At 39.3% G+C, this 23232-nt stretch overlaps 1 protein-coding gene across 1 annotated transcript in view; it reads right to left on the bottom strand.

Moving 5' to 3' along the window:
- LOC126283992 (phosphatidate cytidylyltransferase, photoreceptor-specific) overlaps positions 1 to 23232 on the bottom strand; it is a 93874-nt gene that overhangs the window by 23289 nt on the left and 47353 nt on the right. The window contains exon 5 of the mRNA XM_049982529.1: positions 14057 to 14259. Within this exon, the coding sequence (XP_049838486.1) occupies positions 14057 to 14259 (203 nt within the window). The remainder of the gene's footprint in view (positions 1 to 14056; positions 14260 to 23232) is intronic.

Here is a 23232-nt window from a genome sequence, read left to right as displayed (position 1 = left end):
TTGAAGACAAATTTCTATCACTTTTTGGCTGCACACATATGACAATGAGACAGACTTTCTATTCTGTCAAAAGTTCTAAGCCAAACTTTCACGAGAGAAGTACAGGAACTGGTATATTACTGTTTGCTGTATGAAAAAGAAAGTTCTCTTGAGAAAATTATAAACTCATGAGGGAGAATTTCTGGTCAGTGCTAATCTTTAGTTCTAAAAGCTAGCAGAGTGTGCGTTCTATCGTATATGTCTATAAGCAGCACCAGGAGGATAAATTCTGGCCAGCAATTCTGTCTCATAATCATACGAGGTGTGAAGATAAAGTAATGAGACTGATTTTCTTTACAAGATGTGGCAACCCTGCAGGCTTTTTGGCCTTGCTCTATAAGCTGCTTCTAGTCCAAGCAGCATATTGATGCAACTGCTCAGTCGTGAGTTGTGCTGTAATAAGTTAACACGTGTTTGTGTCTCTCATCACAGAAATGGAACCACATAATACTGTGTAACGGTATGCCATTTCTTTTTGCATTAAATTGGGTGAAAATGCGACGACAGTTTACAGTAAGCTTCAGAAGGCTTTTGGAAAGGAGATTATGTCAAAGAGCTCAAGTTTTTCGTTGTTTGAAAATGGTGTCCCTTGAATGCCATTTTGATTTGCCAACACAAGATTTCCAAAAAGCTCTGTCGAGGGTCTTTGAGGATATTACAGAAGATGAGTTCCAGAAATGTTACCACCAACCGCAGAAGCGCTGGAAACGTGTGTGTAATCAGAAGGGAACTACTTTGAAGGAGACAACTCTAAACTTGACTAAAATGGTAAGCAGTACTTTTTTTTCCACATCAGTCTAATTACTTTATTGTAGCACCTCATATATTATTGTTTGTACAACATAGCAAATGGATTTATTCTTAGTTCTGCTAAGACTTCCGGCATTTAACTGGAGGATTTGGACACTGTCTCCCAGATTTCTCTCTTGGATATTCAGTGACAAATGTGGTGAACAGTCTAACAAGGTTCTCTGTAGTTGCAGTGTGGTGATTAGGTTGTTTTCCATTTACAAAATCTGTTGTGACTAATTTTGTAAATGGGGAAAAACTGAATCACCACACTGCAGTTGTGGACCTCCTTATGATGTTCACCACATTGTCACTGAATGCTGCCTTACATAATATTCAGAAGGAAAATTTTATTTCTTTGAAGTTCTAAACTACACACTTGACTGTATTAATGGTTCCAACTTTAAAATATAAATTTATATGTACAATGTTAGAAAGTCTGCTTTATCTTTGTGACTACACTGTGAAATTTTATCACTTTGTTTTATACATATTATTTTTATACATTATACCAAATCTACGTACGCCATATGCTAAATAAATAAATCTACTTGTTATGTACACAGCTGCTAACGCAGTACAGTATGCAAAGTCGACAACACACTGCAGATGACACAGTGATACAGTCAGCCCTGATGAAAAAGTATGACAGGATGATAAACTGCATTCTCACGAGACCACAATACTGCTACTGTTGAATTGCAACACATGCTGGAGGACATTTCACCTTCTTACATGAGGAATAGCAGGATGATGTCACAACCGACTAACATTAAAATGTGATTTTTGAATGAGAAACCCGCTGTATTAATCTTTACTATGTAAAGTATATAGATGGTGTTATTTTACCTATTTTGTGTGGTTGCACTGAAATGCTAAGCATTTGCATATCCAAGGACGTAGCTCACTTTGTGGATATTTGTTACTTTCTGTCTTCATAGTGTGGCAACTTTAATGGCCAGCAGTGTAGATGTCAACATGTTGCTGACACATTGCATCACCAACTTCTTCATGATGATTTCACTTCATGAGTGTAGCAACAATTCATACCTTGGTTTGTGTAATTTTGCCATGGTGGAGGCACATGTCTGCGGGCACGCATCAAGAGTCACAGCACCAATCTTTTAGATAATTTTTTCATTTATAATTCTTCTGGAATTCCTTTGCTTTCATACCTTTCTTTACAAAGTGCTTAATCACTGCTCGAATTTCGATTTTTTCCATCTTCCCAAATCACTAAAGGGGAACAACAATAGAGCCACATCACTGCCACAGCTCTATTCCAAGAGCACTGGCGTGGCACCTATTTAAAGACAATAGTCCAATGAATATGACGTGAACAACTTGTTGCACTAGTGCTGACCTCTAGTGGTGATTCCGAGAACTTTTTAAACCACCCTCATAGGTTACATCAGTGGGGATCTGCTGTCGGCTATTGCTTCTTAAACTGTGTGCCCCAATCAGTGGTAATCAACTAATGAAGTGTGGGTTATTATTCCCTACTGCCGGATACAGGCCATGCGACAGCATTTACTTGCAAGTAGCACTTGTGTCTCGCTTTATTGGTGTGGCCTGTTGAACTCTGAGGGTTGGCATCCAGGATGGGGCAAGTCCCGAGTCTGCTCTCTGTGTCCATGTTGTTAGGGTGTTTTAGTATTTTTATGGATTCTCTGATTGCATTTTTATTGAACTCAGCTGCCAAAGATGCAGGTTTTGCTAAATTTTATTTCCTTGCCGCAGTCTTGTTGATGTTGTGCCACTGCAGATTTGCTGTGCTGCCCCAAGCAAATGTAGTATGCACGAACAGTAGTGAGAAAATATAAGTGACTCTCCATAGCTAAAACATACCAGTAGACCCAGAAGAAGATCACTGTAACTACGGCTGAAATGTTGGTTTCTCCAGTAAAGTTTTTTTTTGTCAATATGCAGTATGATACGCAGAAAACTTTTCTATAATTATGAGCACTGCTCATAGTGAGACTGAATAATGACAGGTGGTGAAGGGGGTCAATTGTTAAGCAACGAAAATTCTATAAGTAGACCAGAGATGAATGGTGACTCATTCTACTGACAATACAGACCGAAAATTGGAAAATCGACTTGTTACAACCAGGCACTTGCGAATGAGCATCTTGAAATGGAGAAGTAAATTGACTGTTTGCATGCTACTGCCATTAGATATATGGAAAGTGGTTAAAGGACTGTGAAACCACGAGTAGGTGATAAGGAGTTGGATGTCCATGCCTCATCACAAGATGTGGAGCTCAGAGGCTTGCCTGCTCTATTAAGCAGGATAGGAGGCAATATGTGGATCTGATGACAAGAGTACAACACTGGTGAGGGCACAAGCGTTTTGGAACATATTTTGCATTGAACATGGTGCTCTGCAGTAACACACACACACACACACACACACACACACACACACACACACACACACACCGTGTGTGTTCCCAAGTTGACGCAACATCAACAACAATCTCAACTGCATTGGGTTTGAGATCAACAAGATCGTATTGCAAACCAATGAAACTTAGTCACTTGATTGGGTGTATCATATTCCTTGTTATATCAAGTCACTGGTCAGGTGCAGAGACGCTGTCATCCAAATGAACAGCTGCTCAAATCATGCAGTGTGCCACAGCTGCAAGGTGATGGGTGCAAAATTATGCTATGGGGGATATTCACCTGGGATTCCACGGGAGCAGTAGTGGTAAGTGAGAGCACTATACTTCAATTAATATTAGTTTTTGGTTGATGTTTCAGTGAGATGAGTGGTAGGGGCCAGCTGTCATCCAACAGTTTTTTTTTTTTTTTAATCCCCCCTCCCCTACACGTGTTCACTGTGCTATTGGTTTTGTAGGTACGCTGTGAAAAGTGGCTGGCGGCACACAGCAACACTGCATTCCTGCCACTAAAATCTGTCACTTGTAAAGTGATTTTAATTGGAGTATATAACAAATGTAGGCAGCACACCACCTGTTTACCTTCACACATGATGTCTTCCCCGATGGCGATGGCATTTGCCAAGAGGAAAACTGCCCATGTCACAGTGCCAAAAACTGTGCTACAGTGGTTACAGGAGCAAGTTGATGAACCCATGTTAATGTCTCGGACACCGAATTCGCCTGATATAAATCTGACAAAAAACATTTAGGATGCTTTTTGTGTCAGCTCTGCACCCACAAACTGCTGGCCTGTAATTTACAGGAACGACATGATCTGTCCATAGGCAGTGGGGTGTCACACACCTTCAGAAATTTACCAATGACTTGTCCAATCTTTGCCATGCTTCTGCACTGCATTCCTAAGGTGGACCAATAGGCTAGTAAGTAGGTGGTCACAATGTATTGGCTTACCTGTGTATACCTCTCCATTACTGAACAAATCTAAATTTCTGAATTAAAGACTGAAACCATGTAACTTTTTATATACCTAAAACCACTGCAGTGGTTGACTTACCTACTGAATTGCCTACAGTCGAAAAGCCACCTTTTTTTTCGTTGAAAGAACATTCAAACTAAATGTTGTACATTACTTTCATTTGTACTTTCCATTTTTATTTATACTTGGACTCATTTTGGGACAGGAATGCAAAAGCAAGTGAAACTATGTTTTCTTTTAATCATGAGTCCTGAATATAAGCGATACCTTGCTTTTCTACATTTTCTGCACACTTTTTTGCATGTTTCACACATCAATCAATTGGTTCCTGCATTTTGAAACTCTGCACTGCCATCAACGTTTCTTACTCAATGATTCACCTTCATTATTTGACTCATTACTGATTATAACCAATACTTTTTGGAAACCAGTTTTCACATGTGCATTTCTTAGTTCTTCACTGAGATGCTGTGGAAACTGCTTACAGCTGATAAATTTTCCAGTAATAGCTGGAAACAGAATTCACATATTTATTCCAGTGAAGTGTTATACAGTGCAAGACATCTGTGCTGGCCATCTCTGTGCAGTTGCTTTTACTATGTATTTTCACACCCTCCACTCCAATAAAAATTCATATTCTGCTTTATTATAAAATTTTAACTTATTAAGATGTTTGAATCATTCCTGATTTCTATGCCTGAATAAAGCATACTAAGATCAAGAACATTTTTCTCCTTATTATCTCTCTCGGTAAATACACAAGGTTGGTTTTCCACACTTTATCACACTACTCTCATACAGTTATGCTTTTGATGCTTCTAGAGCCAATTGTATAAAGAATTTTATTCAGATCAAGCTGAACTTGGGTATCTACATTGTAAAAAATAAGCTTGTGCAGCCTTAAAGCATCAACTGCACATGGACAAGCCTAGCACCATGAAACAGCATCAAGTAGGCTCTGACCCATGCGCCAATGGAAAGAGCAGGCAGCACCATGCCTCTAGGAATATGGAGTTCAGTGGCCCCTGTCAAAGCTTATTTTTCCGATCTCCTGTCCTCACCCATCCAGCCCCTTTACTGTTCCCATTCCAGCACTACACAGCCGTCATTCCACCACCACACCCAGTCTTTTTATTTCTCTCCTTTTCCGCTACTCTGCCCCCCCCCCCCCCCCCCCGACCTCTTTCCTGACCTCTGTCTGACCTGCAGCACTTCACTGTCTGCCACCCCACCATACTATCCCTCCCCCTTCCCACCCCAGCCTCTTCCTTACTCCCACCCAGTCGCCACTCCCATCATGCACTGCACTGCTGCTGCTCGCAGTGTGGTTTTAGTTGCCTGAGACTGCAGTCGCATGCGCGTGCGTGCGTGCGTGTTGTTGACGAAGGCTTCAATGGCCAATAGCAGTAATTGTGAGTGTCTTTTTGTAGTGCCTGTCTGCGACTCAGACTATCCGCTATATGGTGAGTAGCAACTTTCCTTCTCATAATAAAAATAAAGATTTCTATTACTTAAGAAATGTTGTATACAGATTATTTTAGATTCCTGCCACTGGCCATCGCAACTTCTCTCCTTCCTTGTTTGTATCAGTGCTGATTTGCACAGTAACCAACACAACATCAGGCAATGAGGATTACAGAACCAACACTGCCTTCACTCTTCTCCGTTCCATCACAGCGGGTCACTAGTATTTCTCCCTTTTCTTTCAGAGGAACATTGCTACTAATGCTGTACTTTCCTACAGAGTAACTGCCCTAGTTCTCTTATTAGCATTACTTATAATTAGCTGGTGCTCCTCTCATTAAAATGACCTCTAACCTGCCTTCTACACCACCTGCATCTACGTTCTGGTTGTTGCTGGCTTTGATCTAATGCAGTTTATCCAGCTTCAGACCCAACAAATGTCACAATGGATGATGGCAGTCCAGTAGCTCATTAATGCACAAGCTGCTGCTGCTGCACTGACTCCGCCACAACAGCCAGCCACATCTATGGCACCACTTCTGTGCATTACACCATTCCGAGCTTTTCATGAACAACAAGAGGTATTGAATCGGTACTACGCTCAGTTCAATGCTCTTTGTGCTGCAAATTAAGTGCAAGGTACTGTGAAAATTTCTTATTTCTTGTCAATGGCTGGCACAGAAGTTTACCACTTTGTTCAGAAGTTATTCCTGACTAGTAGGCCAGAGTTGCTAGGTTTTGAAGAGTTCGTTTCCACCTTTACTAGGTATTACGAAACTCAGATGCAGGTTGCTACAGCTTGGTACAAGTTCTATTGATTGTGTAAAAAGCCAGAACAAACATACTCCCAGTGGGTCACTGAACTTCAGGGTTTGACTCAACAGTAGTTAGTCTCAATGTAGCTCTGGACAGTACTATAATGATACAATGATTCGTGATGCAATTATGTACATTGTGCCCGAGAGTAGGATTTATGAACAAGTTCTCAAACATTCTGATCCTACATTGAAACAAGTTTCAAATCATTGAACATTAGGACTCGTGTCACAGTGCAATGAGAAACTTTGAGGTAGCTCCCATCTGCAGCGTAACACAAAGTGGCAAACAGGTATGGCCTTGTGACCGACCGCTGTGCGCAAACAGGCCACTACACCATGGCCAGAGTAAACAAGTGTCAATGCATGCATCTGCTGTGAAATCACATTCCCACTGCTTTTCCTTGCATAAAAGACAACGCTGTCCTTCGCACAATGCGACCTGCTTTGCTTGTGGAAAGGAAAGTCATGAACAGTCTGTGTGGTTGCAACAGAAAAATAACTCTACCGATGTTCACTCTTTTAAGTGCAGACACCTTCTCACTTAGTGAATGTAGTTATTTCTATGCTGGTAACCGGTCTTGTGATGACCACATTCAGGATGTGCCTTCACCTCATGCAAGTGCTGTGCAACAGTAGTAAAACTGTTTGTGAACTTAAGCCATTGCCAGACACTATGTGCGACTTCAGTTAGGCACTCACACTTCTATTACACAGCTTAATCGTGCCACATATGAACAGCTGGGCTCTCCACTGTTGACAAAATCTCGTATGCAGCTTACTGCTCGTATAATGGTCAGAACATGATGATGATGATTGGTTTGTGGGGCACTCAACTGTGCAGTCATCAGCGTCCATACAAAGCCCCAATTTTTACACACCAATTTTTTATGCAGTCCAATCTAGTCACTATTACGAATGATGATGATAATGAAATGATGAGGATAACACAAACACCCAGTCCTCGGGTACAGAAAATCCCCAACCTGGCCGCGAAACGAACCAGGGACCTCGTGATCCAGAGGCAGCAATGGGACATTCCAGTGTTAGGTGCATGTAGTTTGCCTGCCACATTCCAGTCTCACATCAGAATAGTGACATTTACCATTTTGAGTTCACAAGACTGTGAAAATATTTCTTGGTTAGATTAATTTGATTTCTTTAGTCTTCTTATTCAGGACAGTGTATGTTCTGTTTCTGTTTCCAACCTAAAAGAGAGTGTTACTCAATTGATTCCATAGTTTCCTGATATAATTTCCGAAAGATGAGGCGCAAAAAATAATTCTGTCGCAAATGTCACAACGAAGGACAATGCGCAACCAATGTTTCTTTGTGTGTGCCCCATACCTCATGAATTTAGAGACAAATTTGCAAGTGAACTTAACGAATAGAAAGACAATGGTGTTATTGCTCTTATCCAGACTAGTCAATGGGCTTGTTACTTAGTCATCTTACCACAGCCTTCTGGAAGAATTTGCTTTTGTGCTGACTTTCAAGCCATTTAGAAGAATTTCGAGCCCAGAAGATCAGACATTTATGTTGTTATTAAAAAGCGTGCAAAAAAGATCAACATGTATGTGAAAGCTTAGCTTATCTTGCACAGTATTAACCTTAGGGACCGATATTATATGTGAAAGGTTTGCTCTTCTTGTAACAAAACAATGTATATTAATTTACACCACTAACTTTTCCTGTTTGTATGTTCACACTACTTACAGTAATGTTGCTATTGGCTGATTACACCACATGTCCTACACGCTGAATATACACTGTCATTGGCTGGCCTTATCATATGACATAAGGTACGACTGGCTTACAAAAGTGCACCACAATCTCAATTTCAATGCTTCGGAAAGGAACATGCAGTGTTTGGTGGAATTCAAATTTATACTTTTTTAATACAAAAATATGCAACATACATGTGGCTACACATCAAAGATCTTTCCAAACAAGTGTTTTTTTCCCCCTGAATTTCATGCTGGGAAATTCTATACTGGTATATGAAACCATAACCATTCAAAGGATTGATAAGTTTTACAGTTCTGTGAGAAAATATACTGTCACTTAACAAGGAAAAAGTGTGTTTTCACCTGGAAGAGAGTGTGTTTTTACCCAGGAAATCAAGGAAAAATCTGGGAATTTTTTCCCTGTTCCTTATGCACCCTATATTAAAAATGACTGACTTAAGATGTGTGAGTGTACATGCCCTGATGTGTCGTAAAATGAAACTGCATTCAGTCTCACGAGATATTAATTTTACCAGTGATGAAAATTTATCAAGAGTTCATGGTTATAACATGATTATAAATAACTAATTAAGTTATTTCACATGGCATCTTTCATCTTAATGGGGGCATCTGTACTGTAACATGTTGTTATTATTTAACCAAGTTTCACTTGTTCTTATTTAACCGATGAAAGACATACATGGGGAAATGCTATTTAGGTAATTATCATAGAAAGAACTTCTCCTTACCACATATTCGTTTAATCTACGTACACATGTGAGGAAAGGAGTGCTAGCACAAAGCACCAACATGGCACAATGACGATCGAGTGTCTATACCTGTGATAGAGAGGCTCTGTCTTGGAATGCACAGAAAAAGACAAAATGGTAACAATGGCTACCATTCCAAAACAAGCAAAGACTGTCTTGTAATCTGTCACTTCTACGGTAACATTCAGAGAGCTTCTGTAACAAGCTTAGCTAGGTAAAAGGAGTCTAATAGTGATCTACATACCTGACAGTCTAAAGTTGTTTTATGAGAGAATCAAAATACAGAACAGTTTATTAAGAGTGATTCTGTGATTTCGTAGGTAGTTGGCATAGGTGTGAGCTCTCTTACAGGCCTTGACCCTCTGCAGATGGAAAAGAAGTCGCATGGTACAATGAGTGGCACTCCATAGCGAGTTCACAGCATAAAGAAACTACGAGAAGGTGAGCATAAGAGAATAATCAAGGTAAAAGTAAACATGAAGTGCATCATCATGGTAAATCATTGGGAAGTTGTTGATTCAGCTACAACCCATTACTCAATTCCTAATTCCTAAACACTTCGCCATTCTTTAACAGCATAAGTACAACAGTCTGGGGTGACACGTGCAGTGCAGTGAAGAGAGCCCCAGTATCCAGGGAAAACACTGGGGTGTCAGATGTGACTATCGCGGCAGGACAGCTGGCTCACCCAACAGGCAGAATAAGAACAATTCTGAGGATTGGAGAACTGGCACAAGCAGGAATTACTGATGTGAACCAATGGATGAAGGGGGCAGCACTGTGAGCCACTGCAGCAGAATCGTCAACGGTGACAATGTGTTGTGGCTTGGTGGGAGACGAAGCCATTCGGGGTACACGATAGGACACCTAATTGAGCCACCCATCAATGATCAGAATGTATCTCTCTCACTGCTGGCCTAAACTCACACAATTCCACATTTTGGACATCATCAGCTGAAGGAGGGTTGGACAAGGTCAATTCCCTAGTCTGTAACCAATCAATCACATCACAAACGAGTGAGTCTGTATAAGTGATAGTACATTTGGGACACCCAAAATGACGCTTGCATGAAAGAACCTGCAAATGGGCATTCCAGGCTGAATACAATTGCCACAGGTGCTTCTAGTATCAGTTGAACTGCTATCATTCCGCAACCACATGGGTTTGATAACCAAAATACTACATAAGCTACTGACAAAGCTTGGCAAAGGGTAGTTTTTCAAGCTTAGAAGAGTTCTTCAAATTTTGGACAACTTTGTATAGGCCTGCATTCTCAGACAACAATAAGACAGCCTTACCAATGATCATCAATACACCTTGACTGGCAGCGCAGCAAGAAGTGGCAGAGGTAATCCTCGCACCATTCCGCAGACTCATCAAAACTGACAAACAAGGGTGGGGACAGTGAAGAAAACTGTCCGTGGGCACCTGGTCCAACCCAGTGGTGAGGCCAGGGTGTGAAATGCGTTCACATTCTGATTTACCTGCACCAGCTGCTGTTTCTACTTGTGTTCTGCAGTTGCTCCTATGCCTATAGGAGCATACATGCACGGCACCTGCCAGCATTGCAAAAATGACAGATTCACTGTGCCCCCAAGTTAACATTATGAGAAAGGGTTTTGAAAAAAAAAAAATGTATACACAATTAATAATGTTCTTTGTCACAACTTTGGTATCTCCGCAGGTGAGACAATGCCACTACTCTACACTGTCAGCACGGGTGCATCACAGGCTGATGATGATTCAATAACTGGGGATCAGAATCCCATGGGAGAAAACAAATTCACTGTGTGAGTCAATCTACGCGAAGCAGAACATCCAAACCCATGTAGAGATGTGCACAGTAATAAATTCAGCATACAATTGGTGCAGGCAGCTAACAATGAAGCACACGTCAACACTTGGCAGGAATCGCAAGGCGAGGTCTGTGATGGTTGAGCTCAGTGTGAGCACTGGCCCACTCCGGTTACTGCCATACACAAGTAAACACTTCCATCAGTGGGTCGCCAGTACTACAGGACGCATGTTACCCTCCATGGGAGGTTTCTGAACTACTCTGCTGCTCTCCCCATGCCAGCTCATCTCTTTCCTTCCCAGTGTCCACTGATGGTGATACTAGTGTTGATGGCTGATTGTAGCAGTCTCGCTAAGAGTGTTTTCTGATAACATAGATCAACATTGAACTTAATTCCATTGATTGAAGTTTCTGTCACACAACAAACAAAGTCCTAAACTACAGTCAGTTTCTCAACTAGGGTTGAAATCGATCCCAGTCAGTGAAATTTATACAACTAGCTGTTACTGATGTTTCTATTGTTGTTCTTGAACAGTTCACTGTAACTCATTAGCCTTACACTTTCTTTCTTCTACATTCCAGTCTGGTACAAAGATGGGAAAAAATTGTCTGTTTTATATTCCTTCTGCATCTAAGTAATGGTGCCATAAGAGAACATTTCAACAAAGGCTTGATTCACTGTTTAATGTTCATCACTTACCAGGTCATCTGGGAACTCAATGAAAATAACTTAATGACTGTGTGTGCTGCCAATGACAATTTTAAGCCATATGTATCTGCTTGTTAGTCACGTGTTGCATAAATTTACATCTAGTCTCAGTGGGAAACAGATATTCATCAATTCTGAGGTTCTGTCTTGGTCAGGAAAGCAGGGAATGATTTTCCATGAAATCATCCCAAGATACTGACATTAAAGTAAATTGTTTTATTCATCTTACTGAATTTAGTTCCCTGAAGTCAAACTGTACAAATTTCATTCTGCGTTCACATTATATCACAAAGAAATGTCACCAATTTTCTATTTAACTCGATTTCATTGGGAAAAATGACACAGGCATTCAAAATTGCAATGAATGCATCTAGCTCACAACTAGCCAAGAAGTAGCAACATTGTGAATTCTAATGTTTATCTTCAGAATGGCACTGGTCCTGCTACAGACAGTAAAAAAATTTGCTTCTGCAATCTTCCAAGTCCATTCAAGATATGATTCAAAATCTCTCATTCTTTCCCAAATTCTAACTGGGCCACAAGAACTGGTCAAGATAACCAATATCTCCATCTTCCTTCCTGTCTTTCTCTAACATACTGAATGCCATCCCTTCCTGAATGCTAGAGGAGAAAGAGGAGTTTGTCTTGCTACTTTAACAGTTATTGTTGTAGCTTCTCCAAACACCAAAACTAATTTCAGTGCCTAGCCAAGGTGCAGCACTGCTAGACTTAGTCAGCCTGAACAATATAGCCCTCTGTGTGTGTGTGTGTGTGTGTGTGTGTGTGTGTGTGTGTGTGTGTGTGTGTGTGTGGTGATAACTCGGAAGACACATTTGTCTGAAATCCAAGTAACATTTTCTGTCTTGTTTATTAAACTATAGTCCTCTCAATGTTTCAACTGTATGGTAAGTTTTTATCTTTACTCTTTCCATTATACATTTTCCAGCAAGCAAGGACTTTCCAGTATCATATTCTTATTAATAAATAAATTCTTATTATCTACTTTTTTTAAAAAAAATTCCTACATGATACATGTTTCTTTCTACCTTTGCATCTACTTTTACTCTGCATCTTACAATTCCATATTCACTCGTAATTTGAAATGGTACAGGAGCACCACATTAAGAAAAATTTTTGGGCCGTATCTGTTCTTGTTTATCTTAAACAATTGAAACATAATATGACATACTAAGTTGTTTGAGCCAAACACTTACCAGAGAAGACACACCACATAATTGTATCCTGGTAATCAGTTTCAGCTGTGTCTGCCAGATTAAATGGTGCAAAAAAATGGAGAGTCTAAGACAGAATACAACAATACCAGAAGGATAGATTGCTGCTCACCACAAACAGGCTTAGCATCAAAGGCAGATATAATGAAACGAATGCTAGAAATATTCTGTCTTTCAAACAAAGCCCTTCTTTAGAAACTGAAACTTCACAAACATTGACACAACAAAAACAACAACAACTCGCACATGGCCACTGTCTCAAGGCCTGTCAAGCCTTCTGAAGAAGGACTTTCTCCAAAAGATGAAATATTTCTAGCATTCTTTTTTCATTGTGCCTGTCTGTGACCCAGCACTCCTCTACATAATGAGATTAAGTTATGTGTAATTTGCATCTGCTGTCATTACTGCTTAATAGATTAATGAAGTGTTGTTATAAAAATATTTGTTCAAATTCCAAGTTTTCTTTCCACTCCCTACCATCTTTCTCCTATAGGATGGATACACTTTCAATGCATTACACTGAAAGTTGCTACACAAATGATGAAGTGTGGATATACAAAGTGACAGCAATTGGAGTGAGAAGAACAGATAATACGATGAAACAAAATGATAGCATGAGAGAAATGTGTGAGAAACTCAGCACAAGCAAATGGTGTGGGGAATGGATTAAAAGAAATTTATGAGAGAACGGCCCAAAGTAATAATGAAAAAATGTAGAGAGAGTTCAAAGGTTTCACCAGCAACACAAGGCATGTCTCTGTCTCTCTCAGCTTGACAATCTGATCAAGTTTCCCATCCTCTCTTACAACTTTTTTTTCTGATGGTCGAGCCTACAACTTTCTCTTTCCTCTATTCTGGATTAAAGAAACTAACTGATGCCTTCCTAATCCCATTTACTTGAGTCTGTGGGATTGCTACTATTAATTAGCCTTAAATCGCTCTCCGTGTAATTTAATTTTTCACTGTCTTTTCCTGAATATACACACAATTACATTATGTTGTATTTATTTAGGTACATGCATCTGTTGTATTTATCCAATTACTGTCCACACACATTTTCTGTAACACCACTTAGCAAACAAGTGTCTGGTGGAAATGCAAACTCCATTTTGCCACAGTATTACTACCAATTAGAGTAATACTATCTCTGTCCAGAATGAAACCACAAATGTGGTTAAGTTGCTGCTGACATCTGCAAGGTGATGTTGGCAATAGTGGCAATTTTAAAAGTTCAATGACAAGCCAATTAAGTCCTATGGGACAGATGTGTAAGACAATGTACATGGATAGTATATTTATTTACAACTGAGATATGTATTTTGTTGACTTACCAAATGAGTCCCTCAAAAATGTTCTGCAGGATGAGGTAGCTTTGAGTAACAACAATCAATAGCACAACATGTGTCCAGGCAAACAGGGAGAACTGCCGCATGTAATACTTCTTCACGAGAGACAATACAAACCAGATGAAGCCCACTAAGTACAATGAGAATGAGATGAAGCGGTGGTATGTAACGAGAACTCTCAAATAATCCTGTAACAGATTGGTGACATTTGCTTAATTTGTGATACAAAAATAAGAATACAAAAAAGGAAGAATATGAAGAAAATAAATAAGAAGCAATTTGTTCATGTTAACTCTACATATTAACATGCATTCAGCTTTAAAAAGAAATAATTTTAACATATAAGGCATTACAAAGTTTTTGCCAAAGCTATATTTGTATTAAAACTTTCTGGCACATTAGAACTGTCTGCCAGCTTGGAACTCGTAGCCAGAACCGTGTCTTTCATGGGCAACGCTCTTACCAACTGAGCTCTCTGGGGAGGGGGGAGGGGGGGGGAGAAGAGACAGACAGAGAGAGAGAGAGAGAGAGAGAGAGAGAGAGAGAGAGAGAGAGAGGTACTATGGGACTTAACATCTGAGGTCATCAGTCCCCTAGAACTTAGAACTACTTAAACCTAACTAACCTAAGGACATCACACACATTCATCCCTGAAGCAGGATTCGAACCTGCGCCGTAGTGGTCGCGCGGTTCCAGGCTGAAATGCCTAGAACTGCTCGGCCACACCGAACAGCGAACATCAACATCTAAATCTATACTGTGCAAGCCACTTTGTGATGTGTGTACCATTGTCACCCTTTCCTGTTAGATTAGGTTAGATTCAGTTTTCATTCCACAGACTCAAAATTAGATGATTGTCCTAGCATCCCGTAGTGTAACAGATGAAAATAAATATGTGTGAAATCTTATGGGAATTAACTGCTAAGGTCATCAGTCCCTAAGCTTCCACACTACTTAATCTAAATTATCTTAAGGACAAACACACACACTCATGCCTGAGGGAGGACTCGAACCTCCGCCGGGACCAGCCACACAGTCTATGACTGCAGCGCCTTAGACCGCTCAGCTATCCCGTGCGGCTGTGTAACAGATGAGATGTTATTAATGTAAGCAAGAAAAAGCAACAGATCCAAGATGGAACCTTGAGAAACACCACATGAGCCTTAGATCGCTCAGCTATCCCGTGCAGCTGTGTAACAGATGAGAGGTTATTAATGTACACAAGAAAAAGCAACAGATCCAAGATGGAACCTTGAGGAACACAACATGTAACTAATTTTAAATCAACGAAGACTGACTGCTTACGGCACAAGTATTTCACAGCAACAACTCTGTTTCCTGTCAGTTAAGTAAGACTCGAACCATTTCTCAGCACTGCCAATGACATCATAATATTCTAATTTACTTAAGAGAATGATGTGATTCACACATTACAAGCTTTTGACAAGTCACAGAAAATGCACCTAATTTGTTGTCTAATGAATTAAGTACAGTCTCACTGTATGTGTAAATAGCTTTCTCTATATTGGAACCCTTAAGGAACTCAAACTGTGACTTAGACAATACATTATTGTAAGTCAAATGCTTAAGGAGATGCTTGAATACAATCTTTTCAAATATTTTTGAAAAACTGGCAAAAGTGAAATTGGTTGATAGCTTGATGGTACCTATTTATCTCCCTTCTTGTAAACAAGCTTAAACTACAGTGTATTTTATCCATTATGGGAATTTTCTACTGATTTGAGATTGATTACACAACTAACTTAAGATAGAATTCAACTCGCATGAGCACTCTTCTTGATATGTTATCATAACCACTAGAATACTTAGCTTTTAAGGATTTTAATGACGGCTGGGACTTTGAGAGATGTGAGTCATTTCCATTTTACTGAAGTTACTACATTCATCTGTGAAACGTTTAACAGAACTTCCGATGTCTACTATTTCATTCAATACTTGTGAACAGTAAACAACCTATCGCAATCCCTTGGGATGTGCCTAAAGTCATGTTTATGTCTGAAGACATCTCTCCATTGAGAATGACATATTGTGTAATGTTTCCTAGAAACTCTTCATTCCATCACACAGTTGGTCTGATATTCTGTACACTCATATTTTGTTCAATAGGCAGAAATGCAGAACTCTATCGAATACCTTACAGAAGGTATGGAGCACGGCCTCTACATGGGCACCCGCATCCACTGCCTTCTGGGTCTCATGAACAAACAGCTGGATTTCACACAATCATCATTTTTGGACCCATATTAATTCCTATATAACAGGTTTTCTGTCTCTAGAAATGTTATCAAATGTGAGCATAAAACACATTTCAAAACTCTACAACTTACAGATGTCAGAGATACAAGCCTATAGTTTTGCAATCTGTGTGATGAAACTGCTTGAAAACAAGAACGACCTGTGCTTTTTTACAATCAGGAATACTTCACTCCTCCAGAGATCTATGGCACACTGCTGCTACAACAGGGGCAAGCTCTTCTGCATACTCTATGTAGAATTGTACTAGCATCCCAACAGGTCCAGTGGCCTTCCCTCTATTGAGCAATTTCAGTTGCTTTTCCAGCCAATGGTTATTTCTAATATCAGCCATTTTCTCATTAGTATGATGATTTAAAGGAGTTACTACAGTGCAACTTTCCTTTTTGAACCAATTTTGGAAAAAAGATGTTTAATATTTCGCTCTTTTCTCTGTCGTCATCCACTACAATGCGATTATGAATTCAACAGACGGAATTTTACTTTAAAATTCATTAACCACATCACGCTTGGCTCCCCTTGTGCTAATTTCGGCTCCATTTGGTTTTTGTTTGTCTGTGGCTATGTTGTAATTTTGCAGTGACTCACAACCTCCCCTCACAGATTTACTTCGGCCAGTAAATTTCCGCTACTTTCCAAATTTCATAGAATTGCTCCTGCATACCTTGCAGGACTAGAGCTCCTGCACTACAAGCAAGGGTGTTATATAGAAATGTCTTAATCATAGCATAGGGCATTGCTTCTAGAATGAAAGTTTGTTTCATCACTTGGGAAGAGCATTGCCATGGCATGTTGGGTGCTAGCTTTCCAATCATCACAGTTTTAATAAGCTAGAAAATTTCATAACAGGGCACATTTCACTGCAGAGTGAAAGGTTCATCCAAGATACATTTCTATTGCTTAGTGAGTTAAATCCTTTAAAAAATAAGTCTTTAAGGCACTACTGATTCTTCTGGCCCAATGCTAGTCCACATCTTACTAGACTTTAATATGATAGCTACAGCAATTTGTTGTAGCTATCACACTTGAACAAGTTATTAGTTCTCTACTAATATGGAAACAGTTCTCCAAGATACACATTTAAGGAGAGGTACTGGCAGAATTAAAGATGTGAAAGTTGCTCATTAGTTGTGTCTAAGTAGTTCAGTTGGTAAGGACATTGCCTACAAAAGACAAAGATCTAGTTAGCGTCCCTTCCTGTCAGGAAGTTTTTTATACTTTCGGAAGTGCATCAAAAATAGTTTCTAAAACCAAATACATACAGGGGTCCTCATTTGATAATTTCTGTTCAGATGACACTAGAACTTATAAGCCAAAAGTTGTATGCACTTTGTTAAGGCAATTAAAATACAGAACACAATCAAAATATAGAAAGAAATGAAGGCAAATGAGGTGATAAAGAGACTGAAATACAGAACCTACAGAAAAGCAGGCAATTACAGCAGCCCAATCTTTTCAGTTTAGTTATCAAATTGTACAAAGAATTAATATTTGAAAATTGAACCAATCCCAAAGTTAATAAAAACTGACCACCTCAATTTTCAATAACTTCAGTAAAGCAGTCAGCAGGCAAAATTTTTGGTCCAGTGTTCAGCTGAATTAAACTATTTCTTTTTTTTTTTCTATAACTACTTGTAGTCACTGCATTACAACTATGTGACTCCCCACTTTGCAAAAACTTATTTTTATATCTCTACTTTCCTTCCATTGCTCATTCACTGCTTTTCTGTGTACATCATGCAAAAGGCACTGGTGGAGGTATGATATAGACCTCGTGTGTGGCTTTCTCAGCTAAAAACATTGCCCATGCAGTGTGACTGGTATGATCTCTGCCAACTGTCCTCACTCAGATTGTTTGAGGTTTCAGATCTGATTTAAGTATTTGCTGGATGTGACCTAGCCTGAGACTGAAGTGTGGACACAAAAACCAATATGGTATGTCCTAATGGCTAATACAGGATATCCTGTAGATTTATTGGATATGGTTACAAGTCAGGCCTAGCCAAATAATCTCCATCTCAGATGCAAAACAGGACGTGCCCAGCAGTTACAAAACACACAAGAAACAACTATTTCTCCTTTGTCTCCCAATGGCTGCATCACAAGAAATGGTTTTGTCACATAAACTGCCTACAAGGACCTTAAGTATACCTTGTTCACAGCAGTGTGATGCAGTTTTGTATCTGAATATCACCTGTCACAGTTCACAAAGCTCACAGTGAACAACTTCAAATTCAAAGGCCCTTCATCACTTCTTAACAAATTGATATCCAACTTGAACAAAGTCAAGCCAATGGAATTTTCTCCTGTGGTGTCTGTCTCTTTCCTTCTTTTATTCTTTCTCTCTCAAAAGTCCAATGGTGATGCGATAAGAATGGGGGAAATATGTTTTGAGAAAAACTGGGAATCTCTGCACGTTTCTGGACATGTACCATAGTCACATGTGTGATAGTTACCTCCCTGGAACACTGTTACTTCTCTGTGATATGGTTCTGTGTGTGATTCTATGTAGGCTCATTTAATATTACAACTACACATACCACTTGGGGAAGGCATTAGGAAACATGGTCTGAAATATTTGATGAGAATGATAACTGGCACAATGAATGTGAGAACACTACTGGATCTGATTGATAACAACACAGGATAAGAAAGAACAGCTACTGTAACCCTCGAGGTAGCACACACTACCATTGATTTCATTGCTCTGAGTGGCATAAAGTTGCAGTGAGAACAGTTTATTGCTTTTTTGGCTCTCTGCTTAGCATGACATCTTCATCACTAACACCTAGTTCTATCTACAGAATTCTTTAAGATTACGTGGCTGCATTTGTACTTTTAAACACTGGCCTCTTACTGGCTGTTATCATCCAATAATGCAACAAAAAATATGCTGTGATCACAAAGATTGCAAGGAACACCGTAGACAGACCCCAAATGTATTAATTGTTATCTCAGGCTTCCTACCCATTTAAAGTCCTTCTCCCTCAAGGTGTAAACCTGACATATTGAAACTTCAAAATGAAATTGTCATCACAGGGTGAAAAACTCTGAGTCTACCTGGCTCATCATTGAGTCAAAAACACAAAGTAGTGTTGGAATGGACTATACATTGAAATATTATTCAGTAGAAAAAGACTGTTTGCTTTGAGAACTGGTAAAAGTGAAACTGGTGTGAATACAGTGACAAGGAAATTTTAAATCTTATCAATGGCTGAATGGAGACTATCCATCTTCTACTCAGAATCCATTCTTTACTAGGAAGACAGTAAGCTTTCAAGAGCTGAAGCCAAAGATCTACAGAACTTTTATGCGTTGTTCAAGACACTTTAAACATTTCTGATCTTCACAAATCACAGAAACAAGAAAAGACTCGCTTTTGCTCAGGCTGTTACTGGATGGAAACAAAAAATATATAAAATGCACCATTTCTGTACTTGGAGGATTAAAATAATTTTGGTGAGTTAAAGAGCTGAAGCCATTGTTTTACTCAAGCATTACTAAATTTCTAATTGAAACTGAGGCATTTGCCAGTGCCCAGTGCATTTTGAGAACTTTTAACACTGTGCCACTTTTAAGGAATCTTAAAGGGTTTCTGTTTTAGCCTGGAGTGGCAAAAAAGAATGTTAAAGCACAGCTTATTACTAAACCATAACTCTAACAATGCAGATGACTTTCTTTGGCTAGTTTCACACCTTGCTTCAACCCCCACAACATTGGATGGCTGCACCACCTTTATTCAAAAGATTTAGAAAAGCTCTTAAAAACCTGGAAGTAATAAAGACTTCTGGCCTACATACTACTACCCTAGAACTGTTTCAAAGTGGAGTATTACTCTCCAATAGCAGAGCCAGCTGATATGATAAATGCCATAATGCCACTATACTTAAAGAGATATGATTACATAACTGTGGCAATTACTGTGGTGTCTCTGTTCTCAGTGAAAGTAAAAAAAATCTATACTCTAATCCTGTTGAACACTCTTCAGAGGGTTAAAGAAAAAAATACTTCCAAAGTTTAAGTGTGCATTTTGCTAGTCTAGAAGCACAACTAACATGATATTCTGGGTATACAACTGCAAGAGAACTGGAGAAAACACAAAAACTTCTTTTCCTAATGTTCTATATCCTAAAAAAGGCTTTAGAAATGGTGCCTAGAGATTTTATGTGGATACATTTTAGCTGCCCTGCTTTTTGTAGTTTATATGACTGCATTACTGGTCCGGTTCTATACCAAAGTGATACCTCAAAGTAATTTCCCACAACAAACTGGCTTAAACAATGTTGCATATTGTATCTATACTTTTTGACCCTCACTCGATGAGCAGGTTCCATGAGACATCATCTATCAGGAACTGCGGTGATGGAAAACTTTTTAAACAAGCCAGCAAATTACATCCTTGACAAAGCTTCTGTAGTCAGATCACTACTGACTGATGACCTTGAGTTGGTCATGACAATCTATTTGAACAAACTGTACAAGATGAGGAGCAGAAATCCAAGAGAGGTAGTGTTTCAAGTCCAATAGTATGTATATAGGCAATATTAATAACTACCTGCAAGAGAGAAACATTTATTCTAACATGGCAACAATTATTCTCTGCTTACTGCAGAAAAAGTTTTAACAAACACTGTGACACTGTGTAGTTTTCTTCTTCTTCTTCTTCTTCTTCTTTTCACAAGGCATTTCAGTTGAATCTTTCAGCCAAACTGAACTCCTGCTTTCAACAATTTCTGGTACCCGAGTCTAAACACTGCACTTATCATGTGGTGATATTTATCAAGTATGCAGACAGTGCAGATTACAATATGTTACACTCAGTGGCCTATTTTATGGATACAGAACATTAGGGAGAGAACTTACTATTGTTTTCTCTATTTCTCATGCAGTTGTCTGCTCAGAATACCATGTCAGATGTCGTTCTCTTCCACCCTCTGAAGTGTGTTCAACAGGATTAGAGTATAGATTTTTTTGTATGACAGAGAAAAGAGACAACACAATAACTGCCACAGATTATGTAATTATATTTCTTAAATGTGATGATGTTATGGCATTAATCATATCCGCTGGTTTTGAGCATGTCCCCCCCCCCCTCCCCCCTCCATCTCCTCCTGTGATGGGGTTTGATAAAAAACATAAAACATCACTTGTTAAAACATTGTGTTCATGACCCATGGATTTTGCACGTACATACTTGCAGCTATGGCCAGTAGATGGCTGTAATAGAAGTACTGCTATTACTATTCATTACAATTTAAACAAGAAAGGTTGGCAATCTGCTACTTGTGTCATGAATTGACAAAACTAATCACTTCAGCAATGTTTGTAAGCACTGTGTTTGCTTTCCGCTGTGTGTTAAACAGGAGACAATATGAGTGGGTCTAAATGTCAAATGACACTTCACTGCATTTTCTGGAAAAACTTAAAAGGTGGAAGTGAAATTAATGCTGGAGAAGGGGCATCACATCCAGTGATTGTGGATTCAGTTTCTACTAGTGATTCATTTGTAGATAATGTTTATGTGATGACGAGACTATTGTGGATGAACACGATACTGGTCATTGGTGAAAAGAAGCCAACATCTGACAGATGAGTAAATATTTCAATGATTAAAATGCATTTGGTACCTCCTAGCAAATTTTGTTTCCTGCAAGTTGCAGAAGGTAATAAAATGCAGAATGTCAAATCAAACACCTTTAAGCTGTCTAATTTCCAAACTGTTATTTTATTGGGATACCAGTTTCGGTGATTTATTACACTGTCTTCAGGCCTGCTTGAAACAGTGATCACTTCACACATCATCTGCTGCCCGTTATATCAGTAAGACAACACAAAATGATTAAATAGATTGCTGTGCTGATATTATTACTGTAAAAATGATTGATTCCACTCTAAAGGAATCCAAATGTTTCACTATAATAGCACATGAGACAACTGACGAAAGCTTCTTGGAACAATTATCACTATGTCTATGTTCCTTTGACGCTGAGAGTAGTGATGTACAAGAAGAATTTCTAAAATTAATTGCTATTACTGATCTGATGGCTGAAAAGTTAGCAAACACCATCCTGCAGGAGGTTAAAGAAAAAAAAAATTGATGTTGCTTATTGCCAAGGTTCAAAATGGTTCAAATGGCTCTGAGCACTATGGGACATAACTTCTGCGGTCATCAGTCCCCTAGATCTCAGAACTACTTCAACCTAACTAACCTAAGGACAGCACACACATCCATGCCCGAGGCAGGATTCGAACCTGCAATCGTAGCGGTCGCGCGGTTTCAGACTGTAGCGCCTAGAACCGCTTGGCCACTTCGGCCGGCTTATTGCCAAGGACAATCCTATGAGGAGCCACGAGTATGACTGGTAAACTTAATGTAGTTCAGGCAATAATATCACAGTAATACCCATTAGCAATTTACAGCCACTGAGGCAACCACAGGCTCAATCTCGCACTAAGCAAAGCTCGTGTTCTAAGCTGTGTACAAAATGCTATGGGTATAATTGGTTCAGTAGCGTACTTCATCAGGGAATATGCTCAACAATGACACTTACCAAAGGAAGAAATATAGTCATCTCTCCCAGCAGAAAAGATTCACACAATAAAGAAACTATGTGAAACACAATAAGTAGAGAGGCATTATAATGTTCTGCATTTTCAAGACATCATTCCTGGCCTAACTATTACAGATAATGTTTATGTGATGACGAGACTATTGTGGATGAACACGATACTGGTCATTGGTGAAAAGAAGCCAACAGAAACTACGTCAAATTCACAGTGGGAGCGTACTGCAATGAATGCATTTTCCTTACTTCACACTGTGCATTTATCAGAATTAATTGTAAGTTTGTGTGTCCTTGCCAAAGTGCTTGGTATAATATTTCCAC

Source organism: Schistocerca gregaria, chromosome 8 (assembly GCF_023897955.1).
Source record: "Schistocerca gregaria isolate iqSchGreg1 chromosome 8, iqSchGreg1.2, whole genome shotgun sequence".
Taxonomy (NCBI): domain Eukaryota; kingdom Metazoa; phylum Arthropoda; class Insecta; order Orthoptera; family Acrididae; genus Schistocerca; species Schistocerca gregaria.
This window is presented reverse-complemented; position numbering and strand designations above follow the sequence as displayed.